This window comes from Pezoporus wallicus, unplaced genomic scaffold (assembly GCF_028554395.1).
Source record: "Pezoporus wallicus isolate ANWC-B61680 ecotype Strahan unplaced genomic scaffold, APGP_CSIRO_Pwel_v1 contig_8000, whole genome shotgun sequence".
Taxonomy (NCBI): domain Eukaryota; kingdom Metazoa; phylum Chordata; class Aves; order Psittaciformes; family Psittacidae; genus Pezoporus; species Pezoporus wallicus.
In genome coordinates, this window is record NW_026635009.1 from 140952 (window position 1) to 164411 (window position 23460).

Here is a 23460-nt window from a genome sequence, read left to right on the forward strand (position 1 = left end):
AGCAGCAGAACTCATGTAGTCTACCAGAATAACATCACCTGGTTTAGGTTTTGTAATGTCTACACCTGCCTATTTGAAAAATAAATATTTCTTTTTAGAATTCCGTTAAATTGAAACAGTCTCATCACTGCTTTACTGCAGCAAAGGAAGAAAAAAAACCAACCCTTCTATATATAAGACTTGGCTTTATGGCTATCCTTCAGACCTACTCTGAGTAGATTAGTAAACAAAGGAGAAGACTGTAGAATCTCTGTTGCTTGGATGAGAAACCTGAAGCTGTGATTTAGGTTCCAAGTGTTAAATTATTTTTAAATGTTATATTCACAATAAATACTTCCACAGACAGAAGAAAAATACATTTCCAGCAACACAGACTAATTACACTTCAGGAGACAGGTGTTAAGGACAGACCAATTTTTATACATAGAAAGGAACCACTCTTTTACTAAGGAGTCTGACTACTGAAAGTCATTGCAGGGAATAAACAAAATCAGACAAAACCCCAGAGGAATGGAGAAAATCAGTGAAAAATAGTCCACATGCACAGACAACTAAACACAACACCAGTATGAGATGAAAAATCCATTTTACTCAATCCACACTGACAACAGATCAAATAACACAGTCACAGCGCACAGCAAAACAGACAGTTTTCCTTGTTTGCAGATGCGCGTCCAGCAATTAAGTGCATGAGATTATATACCTGTTAAAGACATAAAACCCCCTCAAACCCTCAAGACTATGTCTCTTTTGTGGGATCACCTATACTCTTAAACTCCAGGGTTACATGGAGCAAAGGCTGAGTGATGCCTGTCCCGCAATCCTTTCGTCTTCATCCAATTTTCCTCAAAACTAGATTTTGTTATTACACTAGGACTGAGTTCATTTCAGAAAACTTAACAGGAGATAGGGATTTCTCATCAACCTTGTTAAAGAAGTCCAGAATGGCAATATAAAGCTTTGGGTTTAGGTAATTTCCCTCCTCCAAGTGTCTCAAAAATCCATCAGTGCAGACACTGTTGGCTGTCCAATTTAAAAGCACTACAGTCCCTTCCCCCCTACAGCTGCCTACTTGTAAATGTAATGTTGTGCTATCTCCACACCGCAAAGATTCCTGAAAAAAGGATGTGCTCACAAGGAGCACATCATACTAAAACCATGCAGTATGTAGTAAAACAATTGCTTACATTCATGCCTCATACTAATATATTTTTCAATGTCAAAGTGGAATGCATGCTCCTGTAAGAGAAAGATGCAATTCCATGTGGCCTTGTTATTACATTCTTCCAAGTTTGCTGCTTGGAGCCAAACACATTAGATGCATTCCCATAAAAGAGACTTCTGGCAATTAAACTCTCACAGCTGTTTTAACAGGTAAAGAGAAGATACATCTGCGTGTTTCTCTAGCACCCTAGGTCAGAAGATATTTATGAATAGAAGTCTACTATGCTCATCCTTATTGAGAACGTATTTAGATGCATATGTACGTCTATGAAATCCTTGTTCTCTCTGAATTAGTTTCCTAAAGCTGCCAGAGAGATCTTCCTTGCTAAACAACCTCTTGGTAGCCACAAGGAGAAGATGATATTGTCACTGACCAATACTGACACAACAGCAGCATTACATCTATGGCCACAGCCTATCTACCTCTAGGAAATAAAACTTCAATTCCACCTTCAGCTCTTTTGGAAGATGATCTGAGGGGGGCCAACTAAGTGCTACTGTCTTACTGGATGATTATCACTTGAAATGACACTAACTACTCTCTTTGGATGCTCTTACCTTACTTAAGAAAGGACTTCAAGATTCTGATCAGGTAAAATCTCACCAGCTATGATGACTGGCACTACTAACATTGTCTCTACCAGATGAAAACTTTCAGAAAGTGGTTCCTTTATGGCAGAATTAGCACAGTATCATAATGAATTAGCATCCTTCGCATGTCAAACAGGGTTTGCTCCTTCTGAGTAATATAGATTTGAACTGGCACCCCCTTGGTGACAGAGCAAAAATCATGAACAAGAACAGGAATTGTGTCTTGTTTCCTATACACAAGGACAAACACAGGCAAAGTGACTCATTATGTTGAGACATGAAATAGCTATGTATCCTAACCAAACCACTCTCAATGCTGCTGAGTAGGGGAGAAATCACTCCAACAGTACAGGTAAAGGTAAGCAGTACAATAGGACTGAGTCCTAGAGAAAAACTGCAGTTTCAAAGAGTCATTAAGTTCCAAAACTACTATTCACACAGACTTCCAGAAAGGAGGAAGTCAGTAAGGGAAACATCAAGAACAGCAAGCTGTGCTCCAGTCTTCGTGCACATCAATCACACTTCCAGGAGGAATGCAAACAGGGCTGGGATGATGTTGTCTAGCTCTCATGGAGCCGAGGGAAGTGAATTAACTTGGAGTGACATTAATCAGATGGCTTTGGACTACACAAACACTGTCATAGAAAGAAAACATGACTTCTCTCATCAAGAGAACAGTGGAATGATTGTGCTTTTCATTATACTTATGAGATTTGTGGTGCTCCTGGTTTTTAACATATATCAAACAGCAACATACCCTACTATTAGCAGATTCATACATATCTCCCTCCACCTTCCTGGCATAAGCCACTAAGTTCTCCATGCGGCGATCCTTCAGTGCTGCCGGATCAGGAGTGGGGAAGATGGCTTGGACACTAAGAAAAAGAAAAAAAAAAATAAAAGAAAAATTCTTCAGAGAAAAAAAAACCTCAATCCAGCTTTATGATATCATCCCAGACATTCCCTTATACACCAGATATGTAAAATCATAGCAAAATAGTTTGGTTAAAATAAAAAAAATCAGTATTGTATTATTTCCCACAAGACTAAAGCAAATTCAATGATGAAAAAGATGTGAGATTTAACAGTCTAGAGTTTAAATACTTGTTTACTACAGCAGTACAAATTTACTAGCAGCGTGAACTGGTTTCATGCCCATTCCTTAATGGGCTGAATGAGCTGAAAAGGACGGTTAAAGGTAACAGCTCATCCTCAGTGGCCTGCTGTCAGACAACCACCACTGATAACTTTCTCAACAACCTTTCAACTTAATGGTGGAACTACTGTATTGAAATTCTTCAAAACATTCAGGAAAAAGACAGTCTTGCTGAATACTTACAGTTTATGCACTAAATGATTGCGCAGGTCCTGAGTGACATGTTCATGCCATGCTTTCCTTACCCCCGTACTAGAAGGAGGTGCAGCTGTTGGCATTGAGCTGAGATTTCCAACATTGCCAGAATTTGTGCCATCATTCATTAGTGGGCTAATATAAAAAGACAAGCGACTGTTACAGTACAAGAATGCAGGGTTTTGTTGCATGTTTGATGCCTGAAGTAACTTCTGAGTCACTGCTTCCATCACTTCTAGCTACTGCATCAAACATTCTCTAATTCTGGTATCAACAAACTGCAACACCTAAAGCAGCAAAGCTCAGGAATTTACAAGACATGGTATGAATTATAAAGAATCACAACTGTTAAGGTATTTGTACATTTTCTAGGGGGACAAAGTGGTAGATACAGAATTGAAATAGGAAAGAATAGCATAGATATATATGTGACTGATCATTTCCATGCCAATACAGTTACTTTTTAAAGCATGCTCTTTATTTACATTCATAATTGTGTAAATAAATGTTTAACTGAACAAGAATAAAGATGTGTGCATTACTTATTTGTCCCAAGGGATGTTGGAAGAGCAGTTTCAGAAATTAGACTAGCTTGCTGGTCTGTTGTTATTCCTCCTGTGGGAAGGTTCATCTGGTTGGCTCCTTTGGAACAAAATTAAACATCATTGGTACCTAGTTAACAATTTGTGACAATAACACAGCAAAACAACACTTTATTGACACAACTGTTTAATGAAAGAAACAGTATATCAGGTAAGTACTTTATGATAGTATCTCCTGTGGTACATACAAGGAGCTACTTATGCAACCAAGTTACTTTCAGTCTGAACATTTTTGTTCCCTCAAAAACTAGTCTAGTAACATTTAAAATTCATAAACTCTTCAGATTAGTTCAGTAATATAAAAAAAGATAATACTATCAATTAAGCTCCCGAAAGAAATTAGCTTCTGAGACAGAATTGTCTACTAAATAGGCGAAATACTTGCTAAACCAGAGTCCTTCTGCAATTCAGCCTTAACACCTCAGACACCACCACACTAAGGATCGTATTTTAAAAGAAACTAAAACTACTCTTATTTGGCAGAAGCTTTCTAAAATTCAAATGTAAATGAATGGTAGTGCTTATAAATAGTACAGTAATCAAGTGAAACAGACTACATTAAAAACTGAACAGTCCTGTTTATTTTAACACCTTAGTTTCCTGTTATTTTTTCCACCTACCCAATGCATTAATGGTCCTCATTTGCTGGTGAGCCTGAGGCTGTGCCGGCTGTTGGCCTTGTACCTGGGGCTGCAACTGTGTTTGAGGCTGGTTGCCATATGGCAGTCCAAGAGCAGCATAGGCTCGTTGCATGGAGCTGGGGTCAATTGGATTAGGATTACTTAGCGATGGAGTATTCTGCTGTCCTGTGCCAACAGAGCCAATGGAATTTTGGATTCCACCAGCTGGAGACCCTAAAAGGGCTATTAAAAAAAAAAAAAAAAAAGAAATAAGAGAAAATGGAAATCAATGAGGACAAACAATTTAACAAACCATGCCAAGAATCAACAGGACATGCATATAGTTATATCATATGCATTTTCTGACAAAGGACAGAATAACACCAGAGATGCCAAGTGGGAAAACTCAGCCGTTGATTCTACAGGACAGAAACCACCCTAGCAATTAATACATGCAGTCTAAAGAGAAGTGCTGTAAATTTTGGTCAGACAGGCCCATAACTAACATAATATACATAAAGTATAGGCTCCAATATAAGGCTAAATAGAATATCATGCTTGGGACAGTAGATTAAGGGGGGTGGGGGTGTTTAAAAAAAAAAAAATTAATTTCTCTACTTCCCTCTTTCCCATCAATCCCATTTTAGGCCAAAATATTTGGCTCCAGAACAGAGATCCTGAGTTCATCAGAAATACTGTGTCCTTGGACACAAAGGTAATACTGAAGATCTGTTGGTAGAAATTTTCATTCCGAGCAGTCACTAGATGAAAACTCTGAAGGCCAAATTATCCTAAAACCCAAGTTATTCAGAGATATGAAAAGCCCAGATGGATTTCAGATTGTACTGACCGTATCTAAAATAATTTGAAGAGTCAGAAAGAGGATGAACCTGCTACTGATTTTGCTAAACAATTTAGATAATATTTAGGTACTCATAAACCTATATGATCACCACAACCAACCAACCTCTCTCACCGCACAGACATACGGAAAAGTCATTTCCATTGTAGACAGGAAATGTAAACAACAGGGAAAAAGTAGTTTTTACTAAACCCAGAAGTAAATGAAAATCTGCTTTCTGGTCCTCATTTTAACTGCCATTCTAAGTAATAACACGTTCCACTGTGAATGACATATGAAGCATATCCTTCATTACAGAGACACCACATTTTGATAACTGAGACTCTGATGGAAGTAATATGTACTTCATATTTTTCTCCTCTAGTAATTAAATATGAAACGTGCATTACAAATTTGTGAGCGAAACACAGCAACAATAATTGCTTTTTATATAGACAACAATAACTTTTATTGAAATATTAGGAGAGGCACATGTTTAGAAAAAAAATAAAATCAGGAAAACAAGCCTTCTAAGATATTAACAGCATTATCTAAGCTTTCTTAAATCCTTACCCACTAGGGAGGCAGGGAGAATCACTGAAAAAGAAACACATGCTTTCAGCTTCCATCCAAGAGAAAACACACACATTACAGAGTCCAGACTTTTCCCTCTCCAGATGAGAATTCAATTTGATCTTATTTGCCAAAGAACTACAAATAAACACAGTCAGAGATCCCTCTCTCCAGAATAGGCAGCTACACAGAAAACATCCTTCATTTCCCCAAGAACAATCCATGGAATTTTCAACACTGGGTTTACCATGGAAATTAGGCTTACATATGCTTACATTTTATGGACACATTCATACTAACTTCTGAACTCACTGATCATTTCCAAGCAAGTTTAAAAACAAAGAAGCTGACTGAAATCCTGTCAGGTTTCATTAAAACAAACACACGCATACCAAAACCAACATATTAAAGATCTACAGTATGAATTTCTTGTTGGACTTGCACATAGCACTCCGGAATCTCTACGAGAAAGATGTCTTTACACCACCAGAAGCCAAGAAATAGGAAGTATCTAGGATGGTTAAATAGCAAAGAACTTGTGGCACTCTGGAATTCAAAAGGCTTCAAAAGCTGTTGTGACAGCAAAGGATCGATTCAGGAGCTAATAAAAATTCCAGCTTGTTAGAAGATGACATTTCTCCAGAAAAGTTACAATACAACACCCCCAAATGCTCTCAGCACTGTCTGTAAATCAGGACATCTCTGGAGGTGGCAGAATGACCACAGGTGTTGCCAAAGGCTGGAAACACGAAAAAGGCTTCCAGCCATCCCACTGAGAACAGCCAAGAATTCACCATTCCTCATGCTCCTCTAGGGAAAAAAGCAGACATTGATCTCCAGAAGACTGCAAGCTTGGCTTGAACATCACCGCGAAGCTCAGGAGTACCCTGGAGAAGTCAACCACCTCTTGCCTGCAGCTTTGGGCTGAGCTTTGGCAGTGGTATCCATGACTATGAAGCAGAAGTTCAGCCCCTGTGTTAAGAGCAGCTTTAGGAACCACCATCCAGCCAACTCTAGAGAAGTTCACTTAAGCAAGGTCAGTCTGCCCCAGCCAAAAAAGACAACTAAACTCAGTTTGGGTAGTCGGAAGAGTTGACAATTACTCAATGATACTTTAAAAGTGACAGTGTTACCCTAAGGGGACACGGTATGAAGAGCACTATTTTAACTTGCAGTTTAAAAACGCAAATGATCTCCAAGAAGTTCCACATGTGCGCATGTATCTATTCAAGCAGACAAAACTCACTAAAGCTGAAAAACAGCAAAATGTTGCTTCAACACTTCCAACTGTAGTATTATTATTGGGGACAGACTACATTCCCACAGCCAGTACTACACTTACAATGTGGAATTAAGTGCTCCTGACTATTTGGTCTCAGCTTTTCTATACTTCGTAATTCACTTAATAGTACACTGTATTGGGTATTTTCGTAACATCAGGGATCTGATTCTGAAGGTGGTTTCTTTTATCTGCTTGTTCACTGGTTTTATATGAATGCATGACATTACCCCAACCTGCCAAAAAAAGAAGATGGAGGAAGAGAGTATTATATTTCTATACTGAACAGATCAAGTGCAAATGCAGTCCTTTCTGTGGCAGATATACCATGGGAAGTCAAGTCAATTAAAATAAACAGAGCTGAAACAAACAGAAGTTATCACATTAGGGCACCACTACATGAAGCAAAGTCTACAGTGATTTTTATTAACTGATGTTTCAAACATTGATAAACTTGTGACAGAAGCCAAAAGTGCAAAGACAGCTTTGTACAGGACTACTCACATTCTAATTGCCTTAAAGACAACCAAGCTGCATATGTCCCCACCTTACAAAGTCACATGGGTTTATGTATCTTATGAGTGACAGTTCAAACAAGCAGAGAAGTTAAGCACTCCCAGAACTTCCTGAACAGCCCTGATTTAGATTAGGCCCTCTCAGGCACATGCATTAGGATGTAACCTAAATGATCAAAATCTCATCTACAGGATTACTGTTTCAGTGTACAAAGTAGATAATGCTGCCTCAATGAAACTCCATGTTTTCTAGAGGGGAACCCCTTCACCCGATTAGAATTTATTTTAAACACAGATTCCTACTGCTATTTTAAGTAGGTATGCCCAGCACTTCCCTAACCTGACCACCCCAGTGAAAGCAACAAGTTAATCCATTTTTGAGAAGTCTGATTTACATTTTTCATTTTACTTTCCAATTCTGTAATTGAGACTTGTCCAGCAGGGTTCAAATGCTCTGTCCTGCAGGTCGTCGCTCTGCTCATTATACCCCTTCTAGCTGAGTGGCTGGAGCAAAAAATCTGCTGGTGACCTTGACTCACCTCAGCATAAGCCTATCCTGCACCCTGAATTACGGAGGTGTACAGAAGGTTAAGTGTACACCATCATCTAATTAAAGGCTGGATCATGAATCAAATCATGGGGTAACTAAAAATTTTATGAGCAGCTTAAAGGTAGGAAGTGTTGGTATTAAGCTTCACCCCCAATGCCATTTTAATTTTTATTTATATTAAGCATTAAATTAAAAGCCTTCACAGTATAGCATCGTATTAGTCAATGAATGGAACTTCTTAATCTGTGGGCTAACCATGTGGCGCAGTGGAGTTAACTGATAGCTGGCAGGTCACCATTATGTATGATTTACAGCACTTGAAAAAACAAGAGATATTTTGTTTGTAGATTTTACAGTCACTGACAGTAAGACTTGAACAAACTGGATTTCATTTCCAGTTTTTGCAGGAAACAGGCTCTAGTGAAGAAGTAGCTGTCTATCTTTCTGAACACATCTCTCCATGCACCAATACACTCTTTTCTTCCCTACAAAGGGTTAGTTTCCAAATGCTCTATATCCAAGTCTTCATTCATTTTCTGCTCATACTCAACCTACTCCCTCAGCCAGCTAGCTCCCAGTCCTTACTTCCATTTCCTTCTTCAGAATCCCACCCTCCGTCCCCAAATCCACATGCTCCAGAATTTCTGGCCCCATCTTTAAAATCTAATTTTTAGATTAAGGTTAGTCATCTAGAATTTACTCTTTTTCAATCCAGCTTTTTCCTCACTGTATCTTATTTAAAATTTACCTACAAGGTAAAATACAGGGAAGACTAACTGCTAACTCCATGTTCAAGATTTCACCTTCTAGTCTCACTCAACCGAGCAGGGGTCCCGAGGATATTTTAGTGTCCCCTGACCCTGGAACGAAGCACATGCATGAGAATAGGCCAGGTCCTAACAAACGGTGAGCACAACACACCCATCACCACCAGTAGGGCTGCAAGGGGGAAGCACATTCAGTAGCTGTCTGGTGGCACAATATATACCTGCTGAAGTCAGGAAGAATTAAGAAGCTCAAGCATGTGCAAGACAAGATGAATCTTCAGAAAAATAACTGTCACAATAGAGCCATAAAACTAGGAAACATATCAACAGCTGTTTGCAAGAGTTTATAAATCAAATTGTTGTAGGCTCAGCAGGGAGCAAGTACTTCCTAACAAAAGCAAACCTCCCACACCCCAAAACATTACAATCAAATTCCAAGTCATTACTTCAAAACACAGGAGTCACTGGCCTATTCAAAAGAAAAGTTTATCACGCTTTAGCATGTGCAAAATCATATTTGGTTTGCACTTTCTCCCTGCTCCCTCCACAGAGGAGGTATACACATAAGAACCATGTGGAACAGAAATAATTTCAAACTTGTCCCGACATGTTCTATTAACAAGTCATGTTACTGTCAGCAATTACAATAAAAGATAGTTCAAGATTACTTATATAAAAACAAAAGCTATAAAAGTGAAACCTGGCACAGATGTGCCTTGCAAAGTATCTAAACACCAAAACATGGGGTATGATACCTGTAAAGAAACAGCTCCATGGTAATAACCTAAACCCCAGGACTTTGTGCAGCATGCAAATCCCCCAAGGAGCAGGAACAGATAGCTATAAACAGCACAGGAACCAGCACATGTGGGAAGGGTGGAAGCAAGCACTAAACTGCAATGGCTCAGAAGTGCTGAAGTGCAGAACTTTCTGAAGGATCGGCACACTTTGAAGGAGCTGCTTGAAAGCCCAGCCCGGGTATAACAGGACTCAAAAACAGCAGTGGTAAAACAAGCATGAGCACAGGCAAGAAGATTTTAGGACTCAGTCTTTCATGACCATGAAGGCAGGTCATTCATGCTGTAAGGAAGACAGCCTGACAAAAGTAATGAGGGCTGCTATACTTCTCAGGATATTTTTTTTCCTTTACGAATGTTCTCAGCATGTTCTGCCATATGCAGACCCCTTCCTCCCTGCCCAGCTTAGTAGATGCTATAATTACTTTTCCTAGGAGAGCCAACATTTTCCTGAAGTCTTAAACTATTCTGGCTTACATTAGTTGTTACCTCATCCGGCAGTGTTTTCAAGTGCATATATTAATGTAAGATATTTCTGAATGCCTAAAAAGGGACATCCTTTATAATCTAAACAAGCATTTTTAGTGTTCATCTTTTACCTTCAAACCAGCCACAAGGTGTTATGTGTATGTTCTGGATTATGTCTCTGAGTCAAGGAACCTTGCACCTCAGCATACTAAACTGCAAATTTTCCTGTTTACTACCATTGGATCATTAATTAATTGAATGGAAGGAGATTCCACATTTATATCCCCGCATGCAACAAGAGAGCCAAACTCTACGGTCTACAAACTCTGCACTTGGCTGTTATAATTCTGTTGCATCCAAACAACATCCTATTTGATCCTGTAACAAAATTATTTTCAAGTTTTGTTCAAGTGCCTTCTCTTTTGATAAGCTGCATTAATGACAAAACAAATACTGCACAAACTATTTTTCTCCAGCAGCTTGTATTGAAAAAAACCATTCTGTTGTGCTAGATGTTGTTAGCACTTTGATAACAACTGTGTAATAAGGATGTTATGCACAAATGGACCATGTCATATTAAAAAGCAAAGCTTTCAACACATTTTTCAGAGGCCAAACATAACTAATCACTTGCAACAAATGACTGCTTTCAACATACAAGACGTATCTTGCTTACCAAAATGTCTGCTTGCTTGGCAAAACAAAAACAAAATTCTTAATTCCAAGTAGCTCTATATTTATAGTTTGGGGCTTTTTCTCAGTTTTGGAGGGGAAAAACCCGCTTCTGAAACCATGAGAACATGTTCAATGGATACTTATGACAGTCTCACCAGCTACTCTTTCCCCTGCATTAACTTCACCAAACCCACGAGTTCTTCTCCATCTTCCAAGGTTTACTAGTGTTCCTCACTGCAGTATCTGCCTAATGGAAATTAACAGAATGCTTCCAACACAATTCCAATGTAGAAGCTTCACAAGTCTTCCAGCTGTTTTTCACTTCTTAAATCTTATTTAAATATACTTAGGCATAACATCACTTAGACTTCTAGAACTGCTGCATCTATACTGTCAAACATTCTACCTTGGCATCTTTTCAAAGGGTTTGATGAGAAGCAAATTTACAAACAGCAGTTCAGTATTTTCTGTTTCAGAGCAAGAGGGAAGAAATGAACTGGAAATTGACTGCCCGCATGCATCAGTGACAGGTACACTATTGCTAAAAAACAGGCATGGGCAAAACCACTATGATTTGCAGAACTTCAGACAGCATTAAATACACTTAATGACTAAGACAACCAGACCAGATCTTTCTGTGCACAAGAATATTTTTTGTCCATTTTTTCCAACATTTTTTGATCATTCTTAATCACTAGCACGTTGATTTGTTTCTAGCTGAAAGAAAAATAATGAAGTAGCTTCTATCTTCCACAAAACCCTCCCTACATCCAAAGTTGCATTGTAACAGGAATCTATTGATTTGCCTCACAATGGAACGCCACTTAGAAGTCACCACACTCCTTAAAAAAAAGATGTGTGTTTATCTGATACTCTCCCTTTTCAATTATTGTGTATTTTAGTAATAAATTGGGTTCACTGATCAGAAAGGGGAATTCACTAACGTATCTATTCTCATACAAGATTATTAAACAGAATGAAGTTTGTTGGGACGCTTTCAAAGGTTATTCCTACCCTGTAAGTTTGACCAACTTTTAACAGTATCATTCCTCTGTGAGAGTGGTAAAACAACTACTTACGCTGTTGATTTCTTTTGTCACTGGCGTTTTTCAAAGGCAAGCACACAGGACAGTCGTGCCGAGTACAATTCTTCCAGTGGGAGATGATTTGTCTTGAAGATGCACAATGAGCAACTGTAACAAGGAAAAGCAATAGAATTAAGGACACTCTCTGGTTAAATGGTTTTGAATTAACTCATCTCACTCCTTGGTTAACCGGTTTTAAATTAACTTACCTCATTTTTTAGAGCAACCCCATTATTTCTCCTTTACAAGCAATCACAGCTAAACGTAACTAGAATTTTTTGGTATGCACAAAAAAAATGAGGGAAACTAGTACTAAAACCTAGGACAAAGACATGGTGGCTGTTACACCCTCTTTACACAGAGGAGATGTAAAAGTCTCTTGCAAGGCTACACTGGTACTATCCTACTTCTAAAGGGCAAACACTGCATTCTGTTTTCTAAACTGACAACTACGGAGAGATCAGAAACGGAAACCAGGTGAAGGTATTGAAAAAGGGAGCAGTTGTTTAATTAAAGAACCAGTTCTGGCACTCATTCGTGCCTGGTATAGGCATCTTCTTAACAAGACAAGAAACACTGCTGACAAACAGGCAAGAAACCTCACACAGCTCATTTACAAGAGTAGCCTCAGCAGCATCCCTTACCTTGACAGGCCTTCCCAGCTTGACAATGTGTCATGTGGTTGAGGACATTTTTCATGGTTCGACAATGCGGGAGAGCACATGCCCGCACCTCCCCATTGGCTTGCTCACGCCGCTGACATTTGTGAGCATGAAGCAGCAAAACCAACTGTTGCTGGATCAGTTTGCGCTTCTCCGGATCTGCTGTTGGTCCAGTTGCCATTGCCTGTGTCGGTACGATGCCCACTTGTTGTACTTGGGTTTGCATCTGCGACTGAGAGAACACATAGTTCAGCATCGCATTTGCAAGTCTCAATTCTGATCTTGTGAGTACCACAAGACTATTTGCCAAGCATTCTACTACAACTGACTACAAGGAATATTATGCTAGTCTCTGTAGCATTCTCAAACATTTCTATTCTAACCTTGGCACAGTAAAAATACATTGAGAAGGTCCTGTCAAGACATTCACTACAAGAGAGCTACTGAGTTGCTGGAGTGGGTTCAGAAAAGAGCAGTGAAGCTGCTAAAGGGTCTAGAGCACAGGTCTCATGAGGAGCAGCTGAGGGAACTGCGGTTGGTAAGTCTAAAGAAAAGATGGCTCAGGGGGGACTTTATGGCTCTCTACAACTACCTGACAGGAGGTGGTAGGGAGGTGGGGATTAATCTCTTCTCCCAAGTAACAAGCCATAGGACAAGAAGAAACCACCTCAAGCTGTGCCAGAGGAGGTTTAGTCTTCACTGAAAGGGTAGTCAGACATTGGAACAGGCTGGACAGTAAACACCATCCCTCAAAGTGTTCAAAAACTGTGTAGACAAGGCCTTTAGTGACATGGTTGAGGAGTGGACTTAACAGTCCTGGGGTTAAGGCTGGACTTGATCTTAAAAGTCTTTTCCAACCAAGCTGATTCAATGATTCTATAATAGTTTAAGTAACAAGCAATCCAAAATCTTCAGTTTATTAGACTGATCATAATTCCAACAGGAATGAGCCCTTGCCACACTTGCAGATGAAATTCATGTCTGTTTAGTGTATTTTCATATTATAGGTTTTATATGCTTCAATCCTAGTTCCTTGTCCCCAACAGAAGGAGGAGTCCAATGGGAGAAGACAGGCAAAACTGCATGACTACATGCTACAGTGAAAGGTAGAACTGATTTTCCAAGCCTAAATTACCCTTCTTCTCACAACTAAGTGCTGATATTCTTTTCAGACAAAATCTCCAAGATGTATACAGCTTTCTTGCTGCCTAAATCTAGATTGCATTATGTCTGCTGACGTGAGCTAGAGTTAACTACAGGGTGACATTAGATTGTATCAGCTTGTAAAATCTGTTTTTTGTTTCCAGCATTCATTCTTCACAGACACACTTCTGCACCAGTGCTCATGCCCTAACAGACAGAGCCCACATACCCACAGAGACCTTCAGTCTAAAGACATAGCTTGTATCACCACAGAAGAGAAATAGCTTCCTTAACATGTAATTTCTTCAGCACATATTTAGAGCTTTTCTACTACCTTCTTGGACCTTTGAAGGACAACAAATGTAGAAACCTGATTTTCAAAATTAAACACATTCAAAACCTGCAAAGACTCCACTAGCAGGGGGCAGATACGGGACTGCAAAAGGGTTTAAATCCCTGTGATTTGCAGCCTGAATTAATCTCATGGGTAAAAATCAAAATGTCCCAAGAATTGCTTTGATTATACACCGTCAAAACAGGTTACCACAGAAAAGCTCACCAACTTCCAAGCTATCTAAGGAAAATCAGCCCTTAAAAACATTTATAAATAGAATACAAGAACAGGATTATAATGGGGAGGTAACAGAAGAAATAGCTCAATGCTGTCTAAAGCACTACTGACCAAAGCCTGTTTAATACATTTAAGGAAAATCCTTCTGAAGTGACAGAAAACACTATCTGTAGCCCACTCTATTTCTGACCTTTAAGAAAGACTCCCCAGAAAATTCCAGTCTACAAAACGGAGAAAGCTGAAGGAAACCCATCCGCTTATGCTCTCACTGTATGAAACTGAAATTAATTCTTTCATTTCTTCTGCAAACAAACCAACAAGAGTAGACAGGTTTTCCTAAAACAATTCTTGGGTCACAAATAGGAAACAATTAGTTCAGCCAAACTGCAAAAAAATACAGAGACCATGCCAAAGAAAATCTTGTTGGAAGCGATGCTTTCATCCCAGTCAAAGAATTGTTTCCCAAGCCAAACTTTTCCTTTTGTTACTACCCTCCCAGTTAACAGACATGACTACAGCTGTATCAGCACAGATGCCCTGATCCAAAGGAATTTCTTGAAGACTGAGTAAGAAAAAGCAGAATCGTGGAGTATCAGCAGTTAGAACAACTAGCAGGCTCGGTCCAGACGACAGTGTCTGCAGGTAGGCATAAAAAAGGAACTCAGAATATTGCCTAAGCACTGTAGAGTTGTGATCACTATTTCAACCATGTAAAGTCCTAAACCTACAAATACAATGAATGATCTTTCCACCACCTATCTTACTTTCGGGGCTGTTCACTGCTGGAGGAAGTTGATCTCTTCTCTGCTAGTCTGTCTTAAGAACAGTGAGCGGTCTGCAGGATCAGTTCAAAACTGGAGATACGCAAGTACACTGCAGTCACGCCAAAGGTGCCTAATCTTCTGTCAACCACATAAATCTTTCCATTCCAGAACAAGGGGGAGGCTTCATACTGCTGCACCTGAACAACTAACAATTTTCTTGATGAAGTAGGAAATTTAGACACTCCTGATCCCACAATTAAAATAAATGCTTCAATGGTCAGACACACAAGGTAAAAGAAAGAGTTCTGCTTCTCTTGCCACCTTGCCAAGTTTCACCATACACAGAAAAAACACCCACCACATGTTCAAAGTCTGCTAAAACCTCCTCCAAGAGATGGTAGCTTCATTAATTAGTTTTCTAGAAACAGAGTAATACAGCACTTATATAGTGCAAAACAGGTAATCCCATTTAAAATTATGGAAACCACGTATTTCACATAAGAAGACAGTTCTGCCCTCTCCCTGTTTCAAAGGGCAAAAACTTCCTGTGCTTCTGGGCAGCACAGATACACAAATACCTCATCTTTATCTCCATGTTCATTCCTTCTCCCTGACAGAAGATTACCACCTTCTGCAACCCCTGTTATTAGGACAAATTTTGCGTTTTAAAAATATCTTTTAGTTCTTTAAGCCAGGTGTGTAATCCACAGTGGACTTCAGTAAGATTAAGAACCCACTGCCACAGAAGACTAGAAAAGCAATGTTAGTCACTAGTGACAAGAGATTTTAACTTGTCACCCACGTGTGGATTTACATTATGGGCACATCCAGTCTATCAATTAACACTTCAGAAAAACTCCAACCCTTTCAGTATCAGAAGAGAGCAAGGCTGCATCCCACCCTCACTCACACAAGGTGAAACACCCCCAAACCTCTTCAATTCCCCTTTAATCAGAGGCTTGAAGTGTGATCTTGAGGGTCCCTTTCAGAGAAGGGATAGTGGGCACAAACTGGATGTATGTATGAACTGTAAATCTCGATTCACACTTCTAATTAGCCACAATTCTACTGGAGTTAAGTATTTGCAGTGTCACTGACAGAAATGCTCTGATCAGTGTTGAACGAGCTCTGAACAATCCATGAAGCACTGTTCTGCACAAAACTGCAATGACATCAAGGAAGGAGGTGCTTCTCAGTGCAGTCACTTCGGAACCCAGGCTAATTACTAGAGCTTCCCTGTGAAAGAGATACAGAACCAGTTTACACTTCTTGCAATTCACTCTGATACTCTCCACGTGGATGGTGGTTTCTCTCGTTCCACCAGTTACTGTGAACAGGTATGGTCTGAACAGCCCAGTCCTATCCAAACAGGAAGGATCCTTCTGAAATGAGGAATCCACAGGTCTGCTTTGGCTCCAGAGGCTGGAGGCTTATGCACGCACAAAGGCAGCTGACATGAGCTGAAGTACAAGCACAAGCATTAGTGTCCAATAACCCTGCAATGCTTCACTTCCTCACGCAGGAGTACGAGGCATAGGAATCTGAGTCTGTATGGTGGGCAGAAGACTTAAGACGGGGTAGGGAAGGGGTGGGGGGGTGAAGGCTTCCTGAACTGGACACTACGTCAGAAGGTGACTGTGCTCTCTGGAGGGCAATGGACTTGAGTGGCAAGAAATTATGTTAGCCTGTTAGCAGCACAAATGTGAGAGGCTGCCGTGCAGCCATCAAACATGAAAAGAAGTAAGGTGATGCCCAGCTCCCACATACAAAGCCAACATGATGCACAGTCTTAACATGAAGAATATATTCAGAGCCCAATATTTATTTTAGAGCTTTGACACTGACATGGCTACAGGCAGAGCCTTTGTGTCAAGAGAGAATAGGAGTATTTTCATCTTCCAACTTCCACTTTTCACTTACTTGAACATAACTTTGACCTCTGAAGCTGGTTTTGGTGAGTGAGCCTTGCAAGCCCATCATAACTGCAAAAGGTCAGGAGGCTCCTATGGTCATGCCATAGAAAGAACTCGAATGGCTGGTCCTAGAGAACACCCTCCGTGCACTTGGCTTTTAATTGGTAAAGGAATTTTCTTTTAAAACCAGCAAAGGTCTCAATATTATGTCACTGACTCTGCTGGGAATCAGGGTTGGATCAGTGTCTTTCTTAAGGATACACTTTTGGAATTTTATCTCGTCTTTCTGATTTGAAAGACCAGCAAATGCCAAGAAACACACTGAAGTGTTTGAAGTAACAAATAGGAATAAAACTTGATAAAGGAATCTGCAGACAGAGACCAGCTCTCACACACAGGAAATTACTCCAACAAAATATTAAGAGAGGTTTATATAGGATTTACTAGGGGATAAAACAGACAGAGGAATAAGCAACACTAAAAACCCCAAATAGAAAATCTGTGGATAAGAGACAAATAAGGGAAGTATGTGAAGGGAAGGCATGCTGTCAGAATGCTAGCTCTGGAGTACTTTCACCTCAACTACTGGAAGACAGTAAGAAGTGGTGATGGATATTCTCTACCACATATTTTTGTATATGTGGATGGGAGAACAGAACACGAGCCAGAACTCTGGGGAAAGAGCAGATCCTCTTTTTCAGCTTCTGCCAGCCTGGCACCATATTTGCAGATAGTGCAAAACCTAAAATGTTCTGCCATTCAAAGCAGTGTTTCTGGGAGGAGCTCCTGCACCAATACAGAACAGAGATGCCTATTCTGTTCCTGACAAAATAACATAGTTTCTCTGGCACTGAACACTGTCAGATTTGTTTCCAGGTTATTAAGATCTTCTTTAGAAGACAACAGCTAAGCAACATGGACAAGAGCTTTTCCCAGCTGTTCATGAGGCCACTGCTCCACACCAGCTGAGATTTTCTGGATGGGAAGGAGTGAGCGTGTCTATGAATGAGAAACTTTCAGCATGCAGCTCAGGGCAGGCACAGGGAAGGTGAGCACAACAAACAGCAAGCCCACAGCAAGCTCACCAGAGACCAGGAGACTACTGATGAGATCAGCAAACAGAAACACAGCATGTCTCTGGGGCAACAGTCACAGACCTTTCCCACAGTGAAAGAGAAGACTGACTGCTACAAGAGAGAGGAAAAAAAAAAAAAAAAAAAAAAAAAATCACTGAAAGGTTAAGAAATAAAGACGTCCTCACTGTCAGGACTCAACAGTTAGTGTTTTTTTATAAAGCCTTTTATTTCTGGTCTCTAGAATAAAATATGAGTTGTCTATTTCAAGTAGCTACAGTTCTATTTGTTCTAATTAAACCTGGCCTCCCAGTTTCAAAGCTTTCTTCCTCTCTCTAGGAGGTCCACATTAAGGCATACTTAAGACATCCTCATCCCCAGTCACTGTTTTCCTCTCTTCTCATCAAAATGTGTTAATAAAGAAATTGAAAAGACAGAAGAACCCAGAGAAACAAAGAAGAATGCAACAGAAAACGCAAGATGTCGTTTAATAAGAGATCAGGGACAGGGGGGCAAAAAACACAAGAGAAGATGTGTTGCTCCATTCCAAGTCAAGAGAAATGAGGAGAAACGATTTCCTTTGCTTCCAGAAAGTAATATTCTCTCAACTCCATCTGCTGGTCATAGGGATAACTGTGAAGCCAAGCTGGTGTCTGGAAGCTGAACTCCACACATTGTACTCCTAACCCCTGTAGAAATACTAGATTTACTGGTATGTCCATGAAGAAGCCATCTATTACAATGCCTGGAACACACAGCACTGCAGACAGTGCAAAGCTTCAGCAAGTTTGATGAAAAAGTCTAACAGGGGTCCCCCACTGACAGCACACCCCAGAGTCTGGGTTCTCCAGTATCAAGAGGCTCCTGGTTCCCGTGTAAGTTGCACACTGCGGCAAGTGCCAAAGTGCAGAGCATGGCTCACTGCCACAGTCCCACAGAGATTTTGCATAATCTCACTACAGGCAGAGCATTGCCAATCCTGCATCAAACAATTTAAGTAACACCGAAACCCAACAGTGTGTCACCAAAACTTCCCAGGACATAAGAAGCAACATCTGCTTTTCTGAAGTCATTCACTCAAGATTTCAAGATGCCTAATCTATAAGGAAAACTGATTGTATCCTGTCACAGTCATACAAAGCAATAGCTAATATTCAGATCCACAGTTAACAAAACAAAAAAATAAATCAATCCAGCTGGCACTGAAAATTAATACCTTAATGCTGACCTTTTAAACATTTTAATACCATAAGGTTTGTTATTTCTATCCTAATTAAACAGATTATACCAACATGCTTCTCAGCGTCTAGTGTAGGGCTGGAAGATGCCATTAACTAACACTTCTGAGAACCACTTCATTCGGGAGCTGGGGAGCAAGAGAGAGTGTGGTCTTCTCAGGAGAGGGCAGCCTGAATTAAGATTAAAAAAGTCCACTGTTGCAGCCGAGGTTTATCTCAGCTGCCAGTGTGAGGTTTATGCCTCACAGTGGGAAAACTCCCCATTAGTATTTAGGACAGGGGTGCCACAGATAATGATGCTTAGAATAATGTGGGTTAAAAACATCTCATCTTTTGCTTTACTTTTGCAATGTACACAAGGTTACAAAGAAAAGCAAAACGAGTGTTTAAGAAATTCCTGCTTCTCAAGACTAAGGGGCCTTAAGACAACAGCTGCACCTTTCCATTTCCTCTTCTTTTATTTAGATATTCTTACTGGTAACCAAGGTTTTAACATCATGCTGGAACATGTTTTCCTGTGTCAGACATGCAACATATAACCAATGTTTTCATTCACATGGGTTTGTGGAATATGCACCACAGGATACAGCAAATGGCAAAGGGATTGCAGAAAGAAAGCATGGCACAATAGTTCGTACACTGGAACTCTGCTCTGGGGAGCTGCCTCTGTCACAAACAACTTTTCACAAGGGCTATTTGAGTCATATTTTAGTTGCCCAACATGAGACACAGACAGCACTTCCATGAGTTATGGAAGCACACATCTAGCTGATGTAGATGTTATTTTACCCATAACATCTTAACATACGAAATGAGGAAGGCTTTAGCAAGCCAGAGCATACAAACCTCAAGTTCAGAGTCAGCAGATTCTTCCAGTCTTAGTCTTTTTGTGCCTTTCAGCCTCATGTTTAAAACTGGGGCAACACGTCTTTATCTCAGAGAGGCACTGTGAGAATTAAACAATATGAAGTATGTGCCTGCTCCAGTAATGACTGCCACAGAAAAGACTGCTTGGAAAAGACTGTCTGAGTGAAATATATTACTACATCCAGACAACAAGGCCCACAGCTACACACTGAGCATCAAAAATAGAACAAAATGCAGACTAGATGCTCTTTCAGAGGGCACTGTTCATATTGTACACTGAACAGAGCAAAGTCCCTGTGGAAGGAATAGCATATGGCCATGTATGCACCATTACCAAATAATTACACTGCCTTACCCACTGCTGCCAAGTAAAGGTTAAATTTTAACAAGTCTGACATTTCCTTTTAAATTCTCGGCTTTGCAATAAAAATGCTTAAGTGGAAATTTCAGTTTTTAAAGATAAAAATTCCACCCCCTCAGAACTGTAATCAAACTCTAGCTACCACATGACCCATAAGCAGGGTGAGACCTTTTGGTTCAACAGTACAGATGTCTGTCAGCTGGAATGGCCATTACTTTCTGTATTGGCTTGAGGAGAAAAAGATATATTGGACATATGAAGCTGAGAAACACACCTGAGAAACAAAGAAAGATGTCACTGATTGTCCTCGCAGAAGACAAGTGATATTTCTGACGTTTTAAAGAAACTGCAGTTGATAGCACCAAGAAAGTAAGTTTCCCTTGCTGTATTCCACCTCTTGGACAAGATGGGAGAAAGGAAATTGAAAGTCTTTTACTTCCTTCCCAACCACTGGACAAGCCTTGATGGCAAATGCCTTTTTTTGTTCCACCTGAGTATCTGCCATTACATCCTATACCAGTACATTAAGATTTAGGCTTCCCAAACCCTGGTACTTAAATGAGAAAAAAATTTGGCTTCAGAATGATCCAATCCCAGAGATGAACACAGCACTTCGGAGGATTTGCAGGTTCGCTGCAGAATCAGGGCAATAATTCATTTGCTTTATACCTGATCTAAACTTAAAGTATTTTAAAAACAAAATTAGAATAGTCATGCAGCAAATTGTCTTTTACAACTAATCTGCATGAGTGCAAGTCGTATTCTGAACATGGTCTTAATTCTAGTCACCAGCTCCTTTCCATAATCATAAGCAGCAAATGACAGATGATATTAAGCAAAGATTTTATAGTGTAGCTAAAGGAAAATTAGGAAGTGGTCCTCTAAAATCAGGAGAAAAGAGGAAGTTTATTACACTCTGTTCCCTCATATTTAGCCTTGTTAGTGATAGGCAGATAGCCTATCACTGATGTGAAGGACAAGCATGGCTTGTGACAAAAAAAATAGCGAGTTTTCTAATTAAGTTGAAAAATAAGCAATTTGCATCTTATGGAAGGTTTTACAAGTTTCTATAGTAACTGCTACCATGTACAAGAATATAAAATGCAACAAGCTGAGTTTCCATAGAAACAACACAAGCAGTTTGATTAATACACAGACATACTGAGACAAATGGGAATATTTCATTTCACTTTATAAAGCAAGCTCTAGTAAACAGAATACTACAAACTTGGGCAAGGTATCCTGATAAGAACTGTTCTCATAAGCTTGTGAGCTGCAAGTCACACACAACAGAAACTGAGAAACATGTGGCATGTTTACCACTTCAGATTCAAAGGATATGAAAGGTACTATGTTGTTTCAGGAAGCTGATGTTCTATCTAACACATTATAATTGATTTGGGAATTTAAACTTACAAACAGCACTTAAAGAGAAGCCATTTTAATTTGGTTTGGAACTAAATGTACCAGACAAAATGAAAGGAAGTAATACAGTTCTTACACCAAAGCACTGTGATTTCTTTGAAAGTTACTGCACACACTACAGAGTGACAGTGAGGAACCACGGGGCAACTCTGATGTTTAAATGATCATGGAGTAGTGGTCCAGTAATGCTGCCAAAGCTGTATCACCCAAGAATTTAGAATGCATGATTGAGACATGATGAATAAGGGAAACAGGCAAGTACGACTCACCATGTTCGGCACACTGGTGACAGGAGTACTCTTGATGTCGGCCGGAAAGGGAGACAAACTATTCGCCATGCCTGGCTTGCTTGGTAACTGAGGATTCACTCCTGTAGCTCCCATCTGCTGCCCTCCAGTTTGACTGAAAGGCTGCCCAAAGGGACTAGTGTTACCTGTCATTCCCATCTGGAAAAGAATGAATGAATGAAATTATTATCACCTCTTTGATTCCAAGGGGACATTAAGAAAACATTGTCAAACATTGATCTTTGCATTCACAGACACCAAATTCCAGTGTCAGTTCCTCAATATTATAGTATCAATTTTACAACTTTAAATAAAAGTATGAAAAAAAAATTTTTCCAAATTCACAGTTCTGTGTCTCAGGTGTTGCAACTTAACTTACAAAATCATTATGAGATGGGGAAAGGGGAAGGGGGGAAGGGGAGAACAAGAACTACCCTTCCTATTCTGCATTGACAGAAAATACTTTTTTCAGCACTGCAAAAACTTTTGAAAACCAACAAAACCTCAAATCCTGTAACACTTTGTGCACTCTGTGCACAAAGCATGACTTTGTACATGGACTAGAAGGGAGGGAATATACAGAGGCATCTAGCAAATGCTTATCTACTTATGATTTTGTACTTGAGGAAAAAATGTCTGAGAAAAAGGACATCTATCTAAGGCTGACATCCTTGACAAATCAGACCCCCAAAACTCCTTAAGGGCAATGTTTCTTAAGGAGTCATGACCTTAAGTCATGTTTCAACATGACTCCTTCCGAATGAGTAAAGAGAGCACTGTCCATCTGAAGAGGCATTTTGCCTGAAGAACAGTCTCTCAAGAGAAATAGTGAAATCTCTATTACTTGAGCCAGTTAATATTACAGTGGACAAAAGGTCCTGAAAAGACATTTTAGCAGGAATTTATTTCTTTCAACAAGGACAACTAAGACTTGGACTCTCCTTCTCCCTCCAAATAAAGAGGAAATAAAAGTTGACAGATAATGCTTGTGCTCCCCCCTGCCCCACACTGGAAGGATTTCTAGATGACCTTATCATCTGTCAGAATGTCTTAAATATAAATCCAACCACTGTGCAAGTCTTGAAATATTAAATCCTATTTTTCCCTTCCTTTGACTTCTGTGGCCCTTCCACATACAACATAGTGGTTTTCCATGGTCCTGGTCTTTTCACTCTCCTTACCAGCAGGGATTCAGGAGGACTATTCCCATGGCTGGAA

At 39.8% G+C, this 23460-nt stretch overlaps 1 protein-coding gene across 9 annotated transcripts in view; it reads right to left on the reverse strand.

Moving 5' to 3' along the window:
- CREBBP (CREB binding protein) overlaps positions 1 to 23460 on the reverse strand; it is a 95327-nt gene that overhangs the window by 36846 nt on the left and 35021 nt on the right. For 7 of the 9 annotated variants that reach the window (XM_057403766.1, XM_057403850.1, XM_057403591.1 and 4 more), the window contains 7 exons: positions 22225 to 22401; positions 12583 to 12832; positions 11933 to 12046; positions 4389 to 4631; positions 3709 to 3808; positions 3155 to 3301; positions 2573 to 2690 (listed from right to left, as the gene is read on the reverse strand). In XM_057403766.1, the coding sequence (XP_057259749.1) occupies positions 2573 to 2690; positions 3155 to 3301; positions 3709 to 3808; positions 4389 to 4631; positions 11933 to 12046; positions 12583 to 12832; positions 22225 to 22401 (1149 nt within the window). The remainder of the gene's footprint in view (positions 1 to 2572; positions 2691 to 3154; positions 3302 to 3708; positions 3809 to 4388; positions 4632 to 11932; positions 12047 to 12582; positions 12833 to 22224; positions 22402 to 23460) is intronic. The other 2 variants (XM_057404017.1, XM_057404187.1) reach the window with 1 other exon arrangement.